This window comes from Centrocercus urophasianus, unplaced genomic scaffold, assembly GCF_019232065.1.
Source record: "Centrocercus urophasianus isolate 14NV4802_14NV808 unplaced genomic scaffold, USGS_Curo_1.0 seq_46, whole genome shotgun sequence".
NCBI lineage: Eukaryota > Metazoa > Chordata > Aves > Galliformes > Phasianidae > Centrocercus > Centrocercus urophasianus.
The window spans coordinates 418347-440800 of record NW_024885044.1 but is presented as its reverse complement, the minus strand read 5'-3'; the positions used below and the strand labels follow the sequence as shown (position 1 = coordinate 440800).

General features: G+C 40.9%; 1 protein-coding gene across 2 annotated transcripts; it reads right to left on the bottom strand.

Annotated features, from left to right (window-relative positions):
- Positions 1-2453: 2453 nt before the first annotated feature.
- Positions 2454-18328, bottom strand: PARD6B (par-6 family cell polarity regulator beta). Of its 2 annotated transcripts, none has more exons than XM_042834349.1 (3): positions 18142-18328; positions 13953-14175; positions 2454-6838 (listed from the first exon to the last, which is right to left on the bottom strand). In XM_042834349.1, the coding sequence occupies exons 1-3, from the start codon at positions 18205-18207 to the stop codon at positions 6015-6017; spliced, it is 1113 nt and encodes a 370-aa protein (XP_042690283.1). In that variant the 5' UTR covers positions 18208-18328; the 3' UTR covers positions 2454-6014. The 2 variants fall into 2 exon arrangements, with proteins under 2 accessions (XP_042690283.1, XP_042690284.1); XM_042834350.1 differs by lacking the exon at positions 18142-18328 and adding an exon at positions 17839-17933.
- Positions 18329-22454: the final 4126 nt, after the last annotated feature.

Sequence of the window (22454 nt, the reverse complement as noted above, 5' to 3'; positions counted from 1 at the left end):
GGATGATTTTCTTACCCTCTGTAGCGCCTTTCACACCATCTGTCCCCCAAACTCTGTTCTTCGTTTCTGAGCATTGCCAACATGTGCAAAAAAAAAAACAACCAAAAAACAAAAAACAAAAAACAAACAAACAAAAAAACCCACCACCAAAAACGTTATGAATGACAAGGTGCTTGAAGAAGGCATTCAGAAGCATCGTTGAACCAGAGAAAAACCATATTCTCCTCTGGAGAGCAAACAGAGGCGCAACATCACAGAGCCCAATACAAACCTTCCCCTCTGATGAAATGCAAGGTATCTCCTTGGGTAATAAAGTACTAGTTCAAGTAGAAAGGAATGTTAATTCGGAGGACAGGAAATTGTATCTTACTAGCAACACCTCCAAATAGCTTCAACATGAAGTGCTGGTAAAATAACACAGCACTTCCTCAAACTGATTTGTGACTCATGTTTCTAAACCACTTAAAAAAATAAACACACTACATAAAGTCATCAGAGAGGAATCTGTCTCCTGTTTGAGAGGGAAAGTACACAGCTGATCTATCATCGCTGCATAAGCAGTCTGAATTCTTCAATCTTGGCTACAATCTCACTTCTCCAAGAACCAGCCGTACCACTTCTTGCTTCCACAGCATCCAAGAGCAACACTGCTAACATGCAGTGCATATTTTCCTTCAAGCGAGAACTGGAAGCGTCTGTGAAGCTACTTTGAGGCTGCTGATCTCCCTTCTTCAGGAAGCACACAGCTCTCAGGATCAGCAGAACTAACCCAGGCAAACCTAGATTAGAGGAGTGCCACAGCTCATTTCTAGGTAAAAAAAAAACTGCAAATGGGATCTTTAGCACTGATTTCAGTCTTTTTCCTTGTGTTACACCATGTGTCTCAATGTGTTCCTTTTGAAAATTCAGACAAGTCTCTATCTGCAAACAATCAATTCTGAACTGCGTTGGAAATGATCCTGAGAATTCAGTACAATGAGTTGAGATAAAAACCTCATCTTCTGTGTAAGGGAAGAAACTTAATGCCATTCACAGGTAAAATATTTGCACCCATAAGGTCACAAAATACTGCAAATATTTAACTGACAGTGTCTGACTCCTTTCTTTCACTTTTTGCTTCTATACAAGCTGCTCTCTGCAGCAGTGTTGTACTTACTCCCACTTTGAGGCTCTTTTGTGAGAGATGCTGACATTTTTTCCTCGGTTGAATTGCACAGGCAAGCGTGGGGAGATCCTTCTCCATTTTTATTCTCTTCTCATACAGAAAGCAACGTGTATCTAAATGCCTGATCGCACACAGAGCAAGGACAGTTGTGAGCAGCTAACAGCTGTCACGAAAAGCAATCTTTGGGTCTTCCTGCAGGCCTTAAATTCTTTCCAGTAGTATTTTTCCTCAAATATTTTTCTCCACACGTTATCATGTGGTATTTAACAGTTGCATTTCTTCCTCAAGGAGGCAGCAGCAGCAGGGAAAGTTAGTCTTTCTTTTACAATTAGTCTCTTAATTTAGGAAAGCAACATGGAGAGACTAGTAATCTGTAGCAATGGTGTTGCATTTCAGTCTTGTTCTTTATTCGTCTCTGATTAATTTCTGAACTGTGCCCTCACTTCAGATTCACCCTGGGTCTGTATTAGCATTATTCCAGCTTAAAAAGCCTTATTAACCTTTCAGATTTTGCTCTTTTTATTGTTTTTAAAGCATTCAATTCATTCAGAATATCTGATCCTTAAATTTCAACAGCAATACTAGGAATTAACATGTTCCCACAACAATTCACATTTTACAGAAAAGCCAGTAACTCAGAAATGTTTCAGAGCTTTGTACATTTGGATAGAAGATTTTTAGGTCAGAAAAGCACTACGTCTAAATTTCCATACAGTATGAAGGAAGGTGCAGCACAGAAGTTCTATGGCTTGCCCTGAGAACAGCAGCTGCAAAAGAACCTAAAGAAACTCAAATCTTCTGCCACCAGGTAAATTTTTTCAAGGGCTGCCAATGCATTTGATAAGAGAGAAAACATTTTAAGGGGACCAGGTACAAGTTAAAAACATTAATACAGTTGTAAGAAATACTTACATTAAAGGAAAACCACCAAATCGCCAGCAGCATTTGGCAGTGATGACAGATGAGAGACAACCATCTCCCCGACTCACGTCCTGCACTTTACCATAAGTAGTCTTCAGGCAAGTGATACAAATGCAAAAGTCATTATCAGCAGCTACCATAGGAATCATAGCATGAGCACATCACAGGTCAGTCAACAGCACCGAAGGACAAGTCAAGATTTGCTTCAGAGAAAGGAGCAGAAGAAGCAAACATTAAGCTAACGTGAAAATAGCCCACAGGTGCCCAAGAGGAAACAGAAACCCATCTACAGTCACACTTCAGAATCAGCAAACATTGCATTCTTCCTCATTTTTACATGTCTAAAAGTAATTAAGAAAAAAAACCATTTTATTTCTATATCCATTTATTATTCCAGTCTGTAAAAATATAAGACTAATATACAGCTACAGCTAGCTAGATTCATAAAATCAATCTTCATTCAGTGAGCTAACAATGTACATTATACATTGAAGTTGTAAGAAAAATACTGATATTTGACATTTTAAACAAGTTCATTGATGTAAAAATCACATTTCAAGTAGAATTTAATTAGAAAATACATAATATTCACAAAAATACACATGTTAAAGACAGGTTGTGAGAACATTGCCCTAAATTAATTCAGCTGTGGAAAAACATATGATTCACAGTTAGGCTTGACTTACCCAGTACCAGAGCAGAACTTCAAAGTAAATGCATCTTAATTCTATGAAGAATTTGCTTGTTTCCCAGTAAGGTGCACTTATCTCCCATCTGCAGTGAAGGACTTCCCCCATGCAGGTATACAATACATAACACTACTCACTTCAGTTTTCTGCTCCTTTTTTAAGTAATTTGGATATTTATAAATTAGTTTATAAAATCTGGGTTGAAAATACAGTTTACATATACAGGATACTTAATACACAAAGATTACATTAATAGCAGCTTGATTTTGTCAATCATGCGTAGCAACCTCACTATCACTTCTGAATTTCTTTTAGCTAAAGATAAAAATCTGTATGAAACAGTCAAGCCTTTAAGCACTTTCTTCCAAGGAGAAAATTATAAAGATGTTAAAAATTCAGGAGGTAGTAAATGAAAGGCTAACGATATCAGCATATTTTAAAAACCCTATACTGAGCCTTAGTACCATTTATATATAAAGTTTAGCCATTCATAATCAACCACTGATCATCCTGAAGTAATAATTTAAAAACAGTTGATAATTAAGAGTGTATACATTAGTAAGATGTGGAAGAACTTTAGATGGTCACTGCAGCATTTAGCAATTACACGCGGTGCAGCCCGTCCCTGTAACCATAAATACAACTAAAATCAGTTTTCAGTATGTATATTTAGTGTTTTGTTTTAACCAAATCCCAAATGCACAGTTTTGCTGTGTGTGTAATCAAGTTCCTGTAAAACAGAACATCACTCATCAAGTGTATTCTCTCACATATTTAGATCAATTAGATTACAGTATTGCAGAAAAGGTCCTACGGGATGAATTCCCATGCAATTTATAGTGGGACCCTAGTTAGTGCCTACAAATCCTTCGTACCAGCATACACATCCAATATATCCATGCGTCTGTTAAAGTACAAATTGGGTAACACAGAGTTTGGCAGCACTCTAACTTTGGGCGTTTGTACTTCAGCAACAAGTTACCGTGTAACATTCTGTAATTAGCATTCTCAGAACCAACCCTCCTGCCTAACTTAAGAGCTCATCATGCACCCATGCTGCAAAATGCCAGTGCACCACAGCAGACCCACAGCGCACGTCCTCCGAATGAGAGCATCACACGTGCATTCAGTATGCTACCACTTCATCTTCTGTGTCTGTGGACCTCATTCTTTTCTCATCCAAGTGCCTTTACTCCTTTAATTATTCACAATATATTCAAGTAAACAAAAGGCACAGAAGTGCAAACTAGCATAATAGATGACAGTCACCATCAGCTGATGACTTTATACAGGAAGGAAAGTCTTTAATAAAGGAAGAACCTACTTTAAAGTAAACAATCTTCCTTTAGTAAAGGAAGTGTAGAGCAGCAGTCAGAAAAGGTGTTATTGAAGCTTACATATTGCAGAGTGAAGATTTTCCTCTAAGTAGATATAGTTGCTTCATATAATTAGCAAAAATAAGTAAAACGCTTCAAAGCCCGGGAGATTTGAACTCCAATGTTAAGATTATTAATTTCAAATTCAAACGCATTAAAATTTAATGCCACTAATAACTGAAGCAATTTTGTTTATACTACACTCTTAGCCTCTGATACACTAACCCTAACCCTTGTGCAGATGCCTTAACACCAAACTTCTAGATAGCCCCATATTAGTGAAGTTACGAGAGGTAGATGTTTCCCCAGAGTAGACTGGGGGGGGAAAAAAAAAAGTTTGTTGCCTTTCCTGTTTGTTCCATCTCTCCCCACAGGGCAGAAGAGGCTTCCAAGAATCTGGAAGCACAGTACAGAACTGGTCACATCCTATTGCTTTCTTACAGGTTGAGTCAGACTGCTGGATCCCTGTTGAGAAGCTCCATTCACCTTCCTCCCAACTTTATTAATTCCCGTTTAACTTTCCTGCAAGGAGTAACATTCCCAACATTGAGTCAGGTGGGGAACAGAGTGCCAGGTGGTAAAACAGAAGATCCTAAGGAGGAAGAAGTGCTACAAGCCTTTCCCTGCCATTCTCCTAGGAAATTTGCTTGCTTGTGCTTTTGCAGTATCAGCACTTGTCATCTGTATTTTGCTTTATACATACAGCTCTATAATATTTAAGACAGCCAGCCAGTGGTGCACAGGAAGATCAGCATTTACAGTTTAATTCATTGGAATGAATCATTTTAATATCATACTGCTCAAACAAGTTCTATTGAAATCTCATCCTGATTTCAAACTCTTTTCTAAGTACAGGGATTTAAGTCAATCTAAGCTGCTTTAAATGTGTAGGTGTGAAGAAAGTAATTTTTCACATCATTTAGACTCATAACAACAAGCTTCTCTAGCAGAAATCATTACAGCTTCTGCTAGGACTGCTTTTTGTTTTCTAAAACATGGATTATGTAATGTTACTTCCATAGCATTAGGTTTACATTTGATTTCTTTACTATTCACTGAGATTAGCAACTAAATTTGATGATGTTCTAAACATTGCAAACTAAAATGAGAAGAGGTCTGAGATACAGAAGTGTTAAAAATTTCACATTTGGGTAATTGAAAGTAAATGAACCTCATGATATAAGGCAAATTAAAAACAATATAGATGCATGATTAACGAGCCTGTGGTTACATACCCATGACAGGACAGTCAGCCTCAGAAGGCCCTATCTAACTGAGGACAACCCGCTGACCTCCTCACATACTGCTGTTGCTCAATGACTCAGGAACCTCATCAACCAGGAGTGCCTCTCTCCCAGCCCATCTCCTGCTTATTTTTGTTTTCTCCTACGCAGAGCCACACAGACAGCTCTATCAGCAAAACAGCAGTCCAGAAGAGGAATTGACCTACTAAAGCATCTCCATGGTACATAAGCAGCACTTCAGTTGAACGTGAAACCACAGCACATTAGATAATCAACCTCAGACACTAATGGAAATTCAATTCCATAGAACCAATAGTATTTGCACAAAAAAACAAAAGTACTGTTAAGAGAAAGCTCACAGCCATCTCTTAGCTATCCTTCACCTTCAATTTAAACTTTAGTCAGTTATCAACTATTTCTTTTAATATTTGTGAAGTATTTACATGGAAGTGCAGAGTCAGTCCACTTACATCATTGTGAATTTCTTACATTTACTATCTCTTCCTCCTTTTAAACAAATTGCAGTGCACAGTAGATGGAGAGGTATAAAACATCATATATTATGCCAAATCAAAAGTGTACAGCATCCTTGCTCAGTACAGAGTACACCAATGTAATTTCATAGTGTTATTATTGTTCCGTCTTCTTCTAATGACTTGTGATCTGGGTTCTGTACTTCATATTCCATGCTAATGTTGCATGCTGAGTGATTCAAGCTCACCTCACTGGAAGGAAGGAAGCCATTTTGTGTTGGCTCATGGAGCAGGCCAATCTGCGTCAATGATTCTAGGCTGGTAGGTGCAGCTTTAGGAATTTGCTGTGGCTCACCGCTATCTTCAATGATGATGTCCTCCTCGTCGCTCTCTTCTTCTCCTTGCAAGAAATTTGCTAAAATATTTGGCGTGCTGCTTGGAAGACTAGACTCAGTAGACTGACCAGAGCTGCCAGAATTCCGACTGTTCCTCACAACATTATTTCTCTGGTTTGCTGGTCTGACTGTAATGATCAGGTTACGGCTGTTTGCAATCATCATGTCTGTAACTTGATCAAGGCTTTTTCCTGAAACTTCTATGCCATTCACCTCCAGTACTTCATCATTGACAGCCAGTAAGCCTGTGCTTTGAGCCAGGCCCCCAGGGACAAGCCTGGATATGAAAATCCCTGGAACTTTTTCTAATCCATGTGGCGTCACTCTGACACTAGAGCCATCCCGTATATAGAATCCAAGGGGTTTGTCAGTTCCATACTTGTAAAGTCGTACCCTGCGATGGGTTTCTGGAAGAATATCTACATCTATAATAGAAGACACTGGTCTGAAGTCTTGTGGCATGCTAATGACAACGTGTGGTTTCCTCTTGTGATTATCTGGACGTAACACATTTGTTAAGACGTTTTTCTTCCTTGTCATAGTATCGGTACCAAAGGCACTGTAGTCTGCATCTTCTGTAAGACATAGCACACTGATGATTAGGTCACTTTATACGTAGGCCATATAGCACCGCTTTCATATTTTAGGTTAGCAGAATGAACAATCTAGTCTAGAAGGTTTCTGGTTTGCTACAGTAGAAACATTCTATACTTGAGACAAGAGCTCTGATGCTATGCAATTTATCAAGGCTTGCAAGGTTACCAAAGGAAAGAACAGTTCAAAAAAAATTAAAGCAAGTTAACAGAGCAAAGAAAAAGAACCAGCTGCATGAGAAAGGTCAGAAATAGAAAGGACGAGCACATTCCTAGAAACATCTTAATTTTATTCAGAGTAACTCCATTTGTTAGTTTTCTCTCCTTAAGTTTCAGATCATTGGAAAAGAAAGAATGAAAAAGGGAAAGCAGCCAGAGTACCCATTATTGCCCAGTTCCTGGAACCAATCCAAGTGACCTGGATTCAAACTCCAGAAACATTATTGCATTCTGCACTCTTCTCCCCACCCCCATGCAATGTAGGTAAAACAACTGTGGAACAGAAACAAAGAGACGTTGCGCGCGCGCACACACACACACACACACACACACACACACACTTCTAGCAACATCGTATGTGCAAGCAATGCTGCAGTTGCCACTGTTTGATAGGAAAGTGCACAAATGACTTTATAAAAAAAAGAGGAATCTGAGCCATACAAATATTACTGATGGAAATAACTTCAGCAGAAGTAACTCTTTTTTGTCCAAAAAACCACCCATTTTCCAAAGGAAGCTTCCATTTTAAGTATACTCTATCTCCAAAAATGTTGAACCGAGTTTGAAAGGGTCTTTCATTCAGCTGTTCTTCAGCAGGAAAGACTAACTGAAATTATTAGATCTAGCATCAAGCAAGGAGGCTTTAGAAAAAGAATAAAATCTGTTCATCAAACGTCTAAGAGAGTCAAGTTAGGTTCTGACAAAAGGTGGCTTGATTTAAAAAACACTCAAGATAAAAGCCACCTCCCCAAACAAAGCATGTAACAAATGGACTTTACTGCAGAACACTTCTGCAAATGCAAGCTTAACACTTTGTGTAAAATCTATTTTGAGATATCTCACTGGAGATCAGCCATTAATAATCCTGTACTCCATAGCTGAGAACTAACATGCTGAGTTCTCAGACAACACGAAGCAGTTCTTTTAATCTTTTTATTAAATTTATCAAAGTACGAGTAGATGCTTTGCTTTTATCTACTGACAAACCAAACCAGTTTCAAGCTAAATACATGGTCACTGCGTTGTGAGGATTTCTGTAATTCAATGAGTTGTAGAATCACAAGGTTGGAAACGACCTATGAGATCATCTAGTCCAACTGTCTCCTCATCACCATTGCCACCACAAGCACTAAACCACATCACACAGCACGTCATCCAGACGCCTCTTGAACACTGCCAAGGGCAGCGACTCCACCACCTCCCTGGGCAGCCATTCCAGTGCCTGACCACCCTCTGAGAGAAAAAGTTCCTCCTCATGTCCAACCCAAACCTCCTCTGGTACAACTTGTGGGCATTTCCCTGGGTTCTGTTCGTTGCCTGAAGAGGCCAAACCCCTCCTCATCATCACAACCCCCTTCAGGAAGTTGTAAAGTGCAGTGAGGTCTCCCCTGATCCTCCTCTTCTCCACACTGAACAATCCCAGCTCCCTCAGCCGCTCCTCATAAAACTTGTGCTCCAGACCCCTCACCAGTTTCGTTGCCCTTCTCCGGACACGTTCCAGGGCCTCAGTGTCTTTCTTGTAGTGAGGAGCCCAAAGCTGAACACAGTACTCGAGGTGCGGCCTCACCAGAGCTGAGTACAGGGGATGATCACCTCCCTGCTCCTGCTGGCCACACTGTTTCTAATGCAGGCCAGGACACCATTGGCCCTCTTGGCCACCTGGGCACACTGTCGGCTCATGTTCAGCTGAGCATCAACCAACACCCCCAGGTCCCTTTCCTCTTCACAGTCATCCAGCCACTCATCCCCAAGCCTGTAGCGCTGCATGGGGTTGTTGTGGCCAAAGTGCAGAACCCAACACTTGGCCTTGTTGAACCTCAATAATAATAGTTTAATAGTTGATAATTGTATAATAGTAATAGTAATAACAATAGTTGTAATAGTTTCACTTTTTTTTTTTTTTTAATTTGGAACTACCACTGCTTATGGAACAAGGGCAACTGTGAAAAATTAGACAGAAGGGTTTTGCTTTACACGCCTTCACATTTAAATACAGAGTAATCCATAATGGAAGCAAGGAAGCGATAGTACAGACTTTAACACAAAAAACAGATAACAGTGACCTGAACATTAGAATCCAGTAAGAATGCTAATGAGTGCAAAGTTTATTTTTTACATCATGAGTTTTCCCTTTCCCTACCAGCAGCTGGCACGGAACTCAGTTATCTCTCAAAAACTTCAGTGCGGTTCGTGCCCAAGTACTACGGATTTTTAATACTCTAGAACTCTGATTTTAAGGCAGCAGAATCAGTGAAAAACACTCAAAGATCAGAGCAATATTGCATGGATAAGACATGTCCTTAAGTCACTTTACCTTGTTCCAAAAACTTCCATTTTGGTTTGCATTTACAAGACAGGTTTCTGGGCGTTTAATATAACACTGCTCCAAAATATATATATTTTTGGGGGTGGAAGTTTCCCATAAAGCTAGTTACCAAGTTGAATGTATTTTGACTAATTAGTTCCATGTTATTCAGACCTTCAGCCATATATTCATATATTCAGAGTAAGCTCTGCTTAAGAAAAAAAAGGGAGGATTGTAGACACAAAACAGTCTGGCCTGAAGTGCAGAATGCTGATAGAAGCGGTCGTACACAGGTACTGACTTACACCAGAACAAGTGAAGCACTGGGTTTCCACAGGGGTTTAGTGCAGGAAGTGCTTTGGAAATTGTACACAGGGAAACTGTATCAAAACAGGTAGGTATTCATCTTCTTATTAGCCCTATTCTGTTCATATGAAGTATTGCAACGTTAAGGGTATTCAGTTTTGGTGGATTTCCTCCATGAATCTCAAGTCCACAAATTTAGATTCTTGTCAAAGATTCAAATGCAGTATGTAGTAATTTTTACATCCGATATGATAGAATGTATGTCGTATCTGAGCTCCCAGCTGCCTCCAGCTGGCCAGTAAAACAACTCCTTCACAGAAGGCCCTAGCACAGTCCCTCTCCTGCTACAGCCATGTCTTCCGTGCCGGATGGTAGACCTGGAACGCACCAGTCATACAAACAGGCGTTGAATACATCCCAGAAGAATTATTGGATCTCACAGATGATCTCACTTAGTTTCTGTGCTCCTTACCCAATAGTTTGCTCTAAAACTTGTCACACAGCTTCTCGCAGCTTTCTTTACTAGCCAGGAACACACAAAAGTAACCATCAGCCAAAGTGGCCTACCACTTCTGTCCAAACCAAATTTCTCATACTCGTGAAACATGAAGAGTAGTAGCAGAAGGACTAGCTTTGAAAGAAATACATGAATTCATCAGTGTGGACTAACAGAGAATCAGAAGTGCTTTTTAAACAAACTAACAGAAGAATATTTACTGGAATAGATATGACCTTCAGAAGTCTTTTGCAAAACAAATACCATTAGAATTCTTAACACTGAGCTGGCACTTCTGCTTTTAGAAATACATTTCAACTCGCATGATACTCCAATCAAAGAGTACCAAAATTACAAGTTACAAGTCAAAACATCTAAGCAGAGGCTTTGATTTTTGTACCACAGCTAGTCTTAAAAGCCTAACTATGCAGAACTAGTACAAACCTTATGAAATACAGTTGAAGTTGCATAATCTGTGGGGGAAAAAACAACAATGAAAGGTCAATGAAGAAAACTCATCTCTCCATATCTCATCCAAACAGCGTGACTGTTTAGAAAGTTTGTTCAGCAGTGGAGAAGTTAAAGCAATACTCTCGAGTACAAAGGCATCTTTGTTCTGGCACCTTGCTAATCAGATTAAAGCTACAGACAAAGATATTTTGGCATAAAGCCAAAGGGTAAGGTATTAACTCCAGATAACGTTAAGGAGAATGGCCGCATAGCATTGAAGTGATTTGTTTCTTAGCAGTTTCAAACCCAAGGTGGCACCAATCTGTACGTACTTATGCAGCAAATTTTAAACTGCCTGCAAGTATCAAATCTGGTTTCAATTCAAGACATTCACAGTGTTTTCCTGATCTACTGGCAACCAGTGTATTCACAAAGAGTAATTTAACAATTGCACAAACACCAAATCATGATTATATTGGAATAAGAATGCAACTTACCATTTTCAAATAAGGCCCAATAAATCATCTCTCTTAACTAGGCCCAAGTTATAACAAGCTCGTATTTCTCTTAGAAAGAGGACACAGACAGAAGGAATCTTCTCCAGAAAGTTGTCTTTAAAAATTTGTTTTTCACGGAAAATAAAAAGTCCACCTCAAGAAATAGAAGTGAATTAAGAATCTACTTTTTATTCTATAAAGCCACGTGCCAGGCATGATGTGTAAGAATAGGAAATTACAATATACAACTCTAAGTGATTTTCATGGGTGCTAAATTGAAATCACCATCTAACTTCTTGTACCCAAAAACAAACCCCCCATACCAAATTGCCCTTCAGTGTCTGTGGGAACTGTCTCCCCCTCCATGTTCATATTCACAGTGAGAGTTTTCTCACAGACAGAGCGACTCCCGTACATCTGGATGTAATCATGATACAGCAGTTCAGCATTTAAGTTCCAGATGTCAGCAGTACCTGTTAATCTCTTGATCTCCAAGATGGAATTCCAACAGGCAACTTTTCTACAAACTGATAGCCGTAACTTGTGCTATAAGCAAGTTCTAATTTAGACTTAATGCTGAAACAAGTGTTACAGAAGTACTAGTTGTAGTTCGAAAAACCTGAGAGGATGAATACTTCCATTTCATTAAAGGATATCCAGGTTTCTTACCCCATCAAGCAGTAAACGTAAGTCTTTTGGATGCACAACTTCCCAATTTCCATAAATTAAGAATCAAAAGTGAACACAAAACAGAAGCATGCTTACTCTGACATACCAAAATTCCTTAAGTTAGACCTGCATCATCACCACCGTCACTTACTGCTGACATTACGAAAGAATACTGCTGCTCTCCTTTCAACCACCTTAAAGCCTTCCTTGGATACAGGGTCAGAATTATTTACACTTGATTTTATTGTAGTTCACTCATATCTTACACCAGCTTTCAAAAATCTTCAGATCAGCAAAAGAACATAATAAAGTTTTCTCTTTTAAAACAATACAAACTCCCTCCTTTGTGCTGCCATTCCAAGTCAGCAATAACTTTTTGCCAAAGATCTTAAGTTCCCAACTATTATTGTTGGGTAAACAAGGAAAGAAAGTTTTGTTTTATAAGAATTTCAAAAAGATTTTTTCGGCAAAATATTCAGGCAATTCAGCAGAGTTTAGGGAAGCCACAACAAACCTTACAGGAAGAAAGTTAACTTGAATTATTTATCATTAATTATAGTTTCATAGCAGAACCTAGATGCCAATCTAGGTTCCTTATTAGCTAAAACTCCACAGCCAGAAGGCTATATAGTTCCATTTGACAGGGACTATTTTCTACACAGCTTTTTCTGACAATCACTTCTTGGCATTAGAAACTTAACTGGGTTAATCTTATTTCTGGTTGTGCATTACTATCAATTCCATTCTCAATTCCTTGTGCCAGAAACGTAAAAGTAATCCATCCTACTTTCTGAAAGTATGAAGAACAAAGATTATAGATGTAACACTAGTAACAATTAGCGTTAAGAATTTAACACCAGTAACAATTTAAAAACCATATGGTGTTAAATGTAACCCAATAATCCTAGTCTGACAAAGTGGCTTATCTGTCCCCGTCATATGGCTACTGTAGCAGATTAAATGGAATCATAGACCTTTTCGCATTGACATTGTTAACACTCCTCGTGTTCATCTCCTTGGCAATTCAGAAATGAAAGCATACAGGCCTTACCACACTAAACTCCACACAAACAAAACAAATGCATTGTCACAAACAGCAGCTGGCAAGAAGCCACAGTTTTTGCATATTGTTTTTGTGTCAGATCGTTTGTTGTGGACTTTATTACTTTGGAGTGAGAATGTCAATAAAAGCTTCCGGTATAAAGCCCAAGTATTTCCTAGAGAAAATAAGCCTGTTGATAAGCAACAACTAGAAAAAGCACACATCTTCACAAAATAGCTGAGCAATAAATAGTGCGTTACTTAAAGATCACTTCACTGTTTGTCAATATAGGAGTTGCACACTTGAATTCATATACACATACACCCCTGTATTTATGTAAGTAGAAAATCAGCAAGTTGAGAAGTTAGGTTTTCTTTGTTCTCTGAATTAAAACAGTCTCAAGTCACATCACTAGGACCCCACACTCCCCATCCTCCCATCCCCTTCAGATCTTTACACTGTATATGTTCTTCCGGTCAAGAACACATACAACTTCAAAACTGAATTCTGCTTCACAGATGAAAGCAAATACTAGAAAAAGACAACAGAACTTGGACCTAGAATACATGCTATTTTTAAAAACCATCTGCCAAAAAAAATCAGCATTCACACTTGAAGCTCGCAGATTGTAATCAATGTCATTTTGAAAGCTCCACATTGTTTTTATCAGGAAAGCATTACAGAAGCAGCATATTAAAAGTTAGTCTCTATACTGACATGTAATTCTTTATGCAGTAGGATTCCTTTCCACCATGCAACAGCTTTTTCCCTTGTCCAATCAAAACAGGAATTTTAATTGAAATTCATCCAACACATACAGACCATAAAACCCTAGAAATCCTGGGTTCTAAGTTCATTTTCATTGGAATGAAATCAGAAAGAAACATTTGCTATAGATTTAACTTGATTTTATCCAACCAAACTGAATACAACACAAAGCATGAAATATAAACAGGCTGCCTGAGGAAACTCTTGCAAGAGAGACGTGAATAAATCTGACCGTGTACAGTTGTGGAATTCAACACAATGAAATAGGGCATTCACTCCATTCATCATAGCGAGTAAACAGCGTAACTACACAACAACTTATTACCCACATCAAGCACGCTTACCTTTTCTCTGAATGAAAATCCTGAGTAGGGGATTGGCGGTGGAAACTGCTTTATGATAGTTGTCATCATTATTTATAGGCAGCAGATCTCCATGAACATCTGTATATCCCACTAGAACATCAACGTTGGGTATCTTGTGCACATGCTGCAACAATCCATAGAACTCCTCAAACTTCCCAGGTTTGGACCTCTCCAAAGAAAACCGCCGAAATTCTGCTCCAAACTACAACAAAATATATCTTTATTAACGTGGAAACCTAACATACAACTCAAGCACAAAAATGTTCAGGATGTTTTACAATTAAGAGTGCACTAAGAACTACAAACAGCAATAGGGTGACAAATAAGTGCCAGAATAATTGCAGATTCTCAGACACTTATGAGGTAAGCCATGCTCTGGGTAAGAGAACCGATGTTGGCAGCTCAAGATCAGGAAGGAGTACGACCAGCTCCTTTTGGCACGTGACTTCCTGCAATCTTTCAAACAAGTTTCAGAGCGGTTTAGAATGGCACGTATACATTAATATACAGCTATGGTTAACATATGCAAGATAGTACTCTATGTTCCTAGTTGTTCTGAACAGAAGTGAAAAGCCACCTCGACCCAACGGACATAAAGAATAGCCAGTGGCTTTCAATACAAACTAAAAGCTCTCATGAGATACTCTTGTATCAGTTCTGCCTCTCTGGAAGAAGGAAATGAAAGGGAGCAGCCAGCTGCTCCACAAGAGCATTCGGAAGATTTGCCTCTGCCATCAATAAATGAACCGTGATTGCACAGCCATTTAAAATCTAGCTGTATTCAAGGCTTAAAACAGACAAGGTTGAGAAGATACGAAATCCCCACACATTTAATCATCGTGTCATACTTTCAGACAAAGCACTTGCACTGAGAGCGATCACACAAAAAACACAAAATAAAGGCCTAAGAAACAATCCAGCTCCCCCTTCCACTCACACATCACTGCTTTAAATCACCTGTAACTTTTTAACAACTAATTCTGACAATGTTAAGTGGTAGCTGGTGAAAGACTAAACTGAGCACAAATTAAGAAGTAAATGCTTGGTATAGAATGGACAGGCAAATTCTGGCAAGCATAACTGGTCAGATTACGGTGTTCTGGGACTTGTCTGTGCTGGACAGAACAAGGAGTATTAGATAACAATTCCTCCACTGCATCAGGCACACACAACATGGAAACAAGGATGCTAAAAGGAATGAAGAGATAATAATGACCAGGTTACTGAAAGATTCCAGCTTGTAAAAGAATTAGAAGAGTGATAAGCTACTCACTACAAAATATAAAACAGACAGTTGGTGGCATTTTTGTCAGTTCTGCCACTGATTGACAATGAACATCACTTTGAACTATTTCTTTATCTAGCATAATTTTAAGCAGAAAACAAGGGCAAGCAAGAATGAAATACTGCCAGGAAGTTTAAGTCTCAGTATCACATACTCAGGTAAGTGTTACACACAACAGATGGAAAGGTGCAAATCACCAGGCCTCAGAACAACCCTTACCTCACCACTGATTAAAAGTTTTGGAGAATAAAGGCTTTACAATTCTCACATACCAAGGCATGAAAATAAGGAGACAAAGACCCTATTGTTAGCACATTAACACCATGCAGACTCGAAAGGCACAGCAGAACAGCCTACACCCTCTAACACCTCATCTTCAAAGTTCTCAATGGAATTCTCTGCGGTATTCTAGAAATGTTCTGATTTTAGTAATTTTAAGTCAGAAGAGATGATTCATATATGCTTACAAAGCAAACAACAGCCTGCAGGAGGAGCTTCTCACACGTCAGGAGCAGCGTGCTGAAGTGTGATGTCAGCGACGGAAGGTGACTCCCGTTCCTGCTGCACCTTGCTTCAGCTATTTCAGGTATGAGCGCTACAGAAATTCTCCAAGCACTGTATCAATCTTCAGTTGTTTGGTTTTGAAAGACAACGTGGTTTGAACAATTAAGCAACAACGGGATTTAAAAGAACAGCACCAACAATCTTATTCCCAGCTTGAAGCAAACATTGTGCAATTGCAGCAAGGATACAAATGGTCTGATTTTCAAGCATGCGGTGTTAATTTTTTTCTCCCCATGACTTCCACAGGTGTTATTCTCTAACAGAGCTTGCCACATGCTCAGTGCTACTATAAAGCTGATACGGTAGAAAAGCTACACAAATTCATGGTCTATTTTAATCTCATGTGACGTTTTCATTTGGTATCAAATGCTGCACCACATTCCACACCACACTAACAAAAGCTGGCAACTTTAATGAAGTACAAAAATGCAAAATCAGAAGTCTCATCTGGAAAAACACATCACAAGCTATGGCAACATACAAGGAAGTCACCAGATACACCCACGTAAGACTTGCTTATGAGAAGCATCTTTATGTCCTGTCTAACACTGCATGCTGCTGCTACACTATTAATCTTCAGTAACAATAACAGAACATAAGCTCTAGCAACTGTATCTGTCTTATCAGTGTATTACATTTCACTCTGTACCCAAAAAAATAAAAAATAAAAACAAAATACTATTCCCTGTCATAATGGGCTGTGCAGGCATGGTTTTGTCTGTCAGGGCATGATTACTGATTTGGGCTACCTAAATACAGCACTGTACCCTGATGACAAGCCTTCAAAACTTACAGCACTACACAGGAACACTCCCCTCTACCTCCACACAGCTTCTCTCTTTTTCAGAGCTTCTTCTCTTCATAGAAGGAAGATGACTCCTCTGCTACATTAAATCTAGATACTTCAAAATAATGCATTAGCAACAAGTAGTTCAGCCTCAAAAATCTTCATAATTCACTCTTAAGAGACAGTCACAATTCATGAGAACTTCTCTGTAGAATGCCAAAAGGAAGCATCACACAGCTGATCCCTCACTATACTTCTAATCAGGCACAGCACACTACAGGGGAGGTTTGGACTGAGACAGAAAGTACTGTTTATAAACACATTATTCTGATTGCTTTCAATCCTACAAGGGCGTAGATTAAAAAAAACCACTTCAGTGACTACAGTCACAGCTATACTTAACTAGCATTTGGAATCATGGCAGCCAAGTATTCCTGAGCATTCTGACTTTGCCATATGACAGTTAAGTTAAAAACACTTAGAAATATTATTATTATTATTAAGTACCATCCATGCAAGTTCCAAAAGCTAACCACATATTTTCTAGTAGAAGCTTTAGCACTCGTCACGCTAGTGTTTAAAAAAGGGAAAAAAGGGGATCACTAGGATTCCCAGCTCCTGGCTGCCTCACCTACCCTGCAAATGGATGCTTGGATTGCCGGAAGCAACAGAGCACAAGCAGCAAACAGACTGTAGAGTAGCTTAGAAAAAAAGAGAGGCACGAAAGTACTTTTTTTTTTTTTTTTTCTAAATCAATGAAAGAAGACATATTCACGTAGAGACATGCTTGCAGTTTGCCTAGACGATGGAAAAGGATTTTAACACATTTCTTTAGCAGCTTGACAACAGTTAAGATTTCACATCGAATGTATTTTGAAATTTACAATTGTAAACACAATTAACTGCAAAAGGACAAGCTAACGAAATAGTACGACCGTAAGCCAAATCAAAAGCAAGATATGTTTCAGAACCCTGAAGTTCTCTGCCAGTAAGACTACGGCCAACCAGGAGAAAACAAGCGACAGCAACGGATGCAGAAATACCCGCGGGCTGCACGGAGCCTCGGGAAGCGCGGCGGCGTCGGGCGCTCAGCAGGGCGCGGAACGGAGAGAAGCGCGGCGCGATGGGGAGCGAGCGAGGACCGGGGTCCACCGCAAACGGCAACGGCGGGAGCCTGCTCCGCCACAGCGAAAGGAAGGAGGACAGCAACGCGCGGCCGTTAAGCTCACCGTGTTTCCTTCCCAGAGTAGGTGAGGAACGCGCTTCGGAGCACAAAAACGAGCAGAACGCATATTTAGACTCAGACGACCCCAAAGCTTCAACCGCCATCCCCGCCCGCCACGCAGAAAGGCCCCGCTCCGCACCGCTCCTCCGCCCCTGCAGGCCGCGCCGCCACCCGACAGGTGTGTGTGAGTGTGACTGTGTGTGTGCCCGTCTGTGTGTGAGTCAGCAGCGGCTCCCGGCCCCCGTCACTCCACCGCGACCGGGAGCCCCCGCAGGGCCGCGCCGGCCGCCCAGGCCCTCGCACCCACCTTGCTCTTCACCTCCATGGTGCCGAGGCCCCGGCTGCCCGTGGCCCCGCGGTGAGGCCGGCTCATACCGCCGGAGGCCCGGTGTCTCCTCTCTTCCCTCCACCCCGGGCGCCCGCGGACAGAAGACTGGGATCCTCGCAGCCCAAAGCCGGCCAGCCGACTGCCCCGGCAACCGCAGCCGCTCCGCCGACTGCGGCCGCCGCGACGCCTCCGCCCTCACGAAGGGGGCGGGGCCACGGCTGCTCCTGGCACCTGCCGCCCCGCCAGCCCGGCGGCCACCCGCGGGAGGGCGGGCTCAGCGCGCGGCTCCTGCACCGCGCATGCGCTGCCCGGCGGGGCCGCGCACCTGCCGCTCCCGAGCATGCGCGGTGGCCGCAGGCCGACGGGGCCGCGCACCTGCGGCGTTCGGCGGGATTCCAAGATGGAGGGCGGCGCCCCGCTGAGGGGGAGGAGGTGGAGGGGCCGCAACGCTATGAGGAAGTACGGCGTTTTTTTTTCTTTCCGTAGCGCGCAGGTGCCTCGGCAACCTTTGCTCTGGAATGGGCGGGTCTGATGTGCAAACACAGCGCTGTGGCGGGCGGAGCCCGGCTCTCCGCCTGCTCTGCTAGGCTGCGCGCCTCACGGGCTGGGCGGTCAGGCCCCGTGTGCGATGTGCGGGCTGTGTCCGTATCGGGCTGCAGGCTCGACTTCTTCCTTTCTGGATGCTCTTGCAAAGTCCATCCTGTCCGTGGAATTGTTGGCGCACTTTTCAGTTTTAACCACCTTTAATAATCTGGTAATGCACCTGATGGCTTCTCTGTCACCTTGTTTACTGGCATTATGCTGAGATAGAACTACTATTTTTGTGTAAATGTCCACCTAGTGACCTTGGCAGAAGTATCGGCAAACCTTAACGCGGAGACCGTGGTGCGCTTTAAAATCTGAAGAAAAAGGATTTTTCATTTAGGGAGTTTTATAGGCGTACACAGAAAGAAAGTGTGTGGGCTGACATGTTTAAGTCTACAACCTTTTGTAACGTGTTGCTTCCTAACGTGTGAGCCTGATAGAGGAGATGGTGGTGTGTGCCGTCCTGAGGGAGCCTCGCAACTCCATGAGGTGAGGCGCTGAGCACCTGGTTGGGCATTAAGTCTCAGCCGGGAATCCGTAGGTAGAAATCCCTCCTGAATGGCTTTTAAGGCAGTGCCGTTTTGTGCAGTTGATGTCACTGCTGTCATGCCAAAGGCGAAGAAATTGCAGGTATCTCTCAAGCCAAGACAAGTTGTAATTAGTACAGAGGATATTGCTAAGTTTAGTTTGCTGTCAGACCGCCTCTAGGCTAATTCGCATCTTCCTATCCTTCTATCCAGTGTGTCTTGTTCTGTGCTGCAAAACAATGCGTGCAGAATTCAGTCCGTAAATTTAGGTAAAATCTGTAATTTTGTTGTAAGTAGAAGGCAGTGGATTACAGCTGTGTGAGCAAGACCTGGATAAAACCTTTCACGTTGTCACATTGTAATTACAAAATCAGAAAATGTTTGGACTACTTTCCATTTTTGTTTTCTATGGCATGCTTTGCTTAAGGAGCTGTAGGAAAGCACAATGCCTTTTCCAGTTTTTTAAAGCAGTTGATATGCCTTTTGCCTTGGAAGAAGAACTTCCTGAAGATGATTTCTGCATATAGGTGATTTTATTGCTACAGATTTATGGAGTATCACCTAAGATAATGTTTTTTTTCTATCTTGCATTCCTAGAATGGTTGGAGTTCTGTGCAGTAGGTGTGGTAGCATACTTGAGGAGTCAGGGCAAATTCATTTCAAGTCTCTGGAACTGACCTAATAAAAAGTATTAATCACTGGCATGCTTTCATCACTAGGAGCTGACGTATGAGGAAGGAATGCAGTAAACAGCTTGATTTCAGATAAAGATGCAGTGAGAGGCCAGGAGTAGTACAAGTTTACAGAGCTATTTTAGTCACAGATTCTACAGAACCTGTGATTTGATTGAGACTATTCATGGTACGTTCAGTTTCAGGTTCTGTGAAGCTGAAAGACAGGTTGGGTTTTGTGACCTCTGGGTTGCTGGGGATGTTTTGTGAGGACTTTTGTTCTGTTTGTTTTCATCGGAAAATGAGATCACAAAGTCCATCTTAGAGTACAGTGAGATTCTGCTGTAATGCTTCTTTCCTATCTGAAGATTTTCCAATTCTAAGTGGAATGGTATTCCATGCAGCTCTCCCTGGAGATGAAAGATTGCTTCCAAGAATAAAGAACAGAAAATACCTGCCAATACATATTGACTGCTACTGATGACCTGCAACATCTTTTATTGTATAACCTGAAGATTATGCCGTTTTTACATTTAACTAAAACTATTCTTTATTTGCATAAATCAGTGCTAGCTCAAAAGTGATCATCAGTTGGTGAGAGTAATTTGTTATTTTTACCATGGGAAGAGGAAAATTAAAAAGTAAAATAAAACTTTATTTAAAAATATTATATGTATAAAAAAAAAGGGGATAATAAGGAAAGAAGGATAGTAAGGAACATCATACCACAAATTCTGCCTTTCTTTTTACACACAGAGTTTGTTTTTACAGGCTGCTTCTCCTTTTCTGGCTAGATCTGATTCATGTGCCTTCTGCACAGGTATCCATTAGTGTGACCACTTCAAGTTCTGTTTTTGCTCACGTTGCTAGCTGAAGAACTAATGCTATTTCAGCTGCTGAGGATAGATGGGATAGACAACGGGAGCTCCCATTCAGTTTCAGTCTTCTTTCTGCTTTTCATTCTTAATGAAAAATCTGACTTGAAACTTTAGTATCAGACTTTTAATAGAGGATCTGTTGCAAATAATTCTGTAAATATGCCCTTCGCAGTATATGGTCTGTAGAGTTTTTCTGTGACTTTTCTGTGCTTGGGGCTTCAGTTGTGGTAAAGTCTGACATTTTTTGAAAATACTTTCCTAGCAACCCACGAGTTAAATTAATTTGTACTCTCTGAGATTTCCAACTAAAATGATTAAAAAATTTTAAAGCTTTTTCCCCTCATTCATTTCACAATCCATTTCTATTTAATGACTCTGTGTTCCTTGGAAATTCTTCATTATTTAAACACATTAGCACTAATCAGCTGACATCTAACACTTGCATGTGTGTATGTATGGCTTAACAACCTAAAGACCGAAGTGGTTCAAAAGGAGTCATGCTGATGCTGGATCTGCAGAGCCCATTAGATAACACCTTTAGATAACTACCTTTAAAAAAGGTATTTTTTTAAGCAACACTTATTTACATTTCCAGTGCTTATTGAGAATTCCTGATGAAAAATTAGGAAAAAATATGATGGATCAAAGGAAATTGCTTGGGAATTTCTTTTAAATTTCACATTAGTAGAGTTTGGAATTTTAGTTTTGTCTTGTTCCTAGAGAATTAGATAAAGGGCTCTGCTTAATAAACTTCTTGGAATAGAGACTTTACTTTGAGCTTTTCTTAGAAGATTCTTACTGCTGTTTGTGGATCCTCTGCCCGTAGCTATAGCCTGGAATAAATGATGCTGTCAGTGCTATCTGTGAAACAGTAGGAATGTAACTTTTTGCTACAAAGGAATGATTTTATACAGAAAGGCCTGCAATAGCTCTTAAAATTGCTTGGCACTACCCACAGTATGCTTGGCAGAGCAAGTTATTAGGCTTTGTCTGCTGTTGAAATCAATTTCTGACCGAACAAGGATGATATCTGAGCTACCATGGCTCCTGATATTTCCATCTTTTGTCTGCTGAGCCCCTGTTGCTGAATGTCTTCCTTTGGAGCTGGGCTGGAGAGTGCTGCTTTGTGTCCTCACGTCCTGCAGGGTTTGCTGTTCAGCACTCTGCACTGCTGCTCTGGGTGCTATTCTGTCTTCAGTCGGTAATAAATCCCTTTTGTAGGCAAGTCCCTTGCTGGTGCTGTCCCAGATGCTCCTTTAGGTTCATAGAATTGTAGAATCATCTGAATTGAAAAGGACCTTTGAAGCTGTAGGGACACCTACAGCTCAATCAGGTTGCTCAGAGCGTGGTCCGGCTTGGCCTTGAGCGTCTCTGGGGATGGAGCACCCACCCACATCTTTCTGTGCAGCCTCTTTCAGGATCTCGGCATGGAGCTGTTGCCGAGCTTCAGGCTCTTCTGGCTGCTTTCTGGTCCGCTCAGGACGAGTTTGCGCCCTCTGCGTGGAACCGGGGCCGAGTCAAAGGGCTTTGGCAGAGATGGTTGAAGAACTGAAGGCAGGATCTGTTATCTTTCAGCTGCTTGTCTGATTGTGAGAAAAAGTATTAATTTGGAAATGATATCTGCAGCCAAT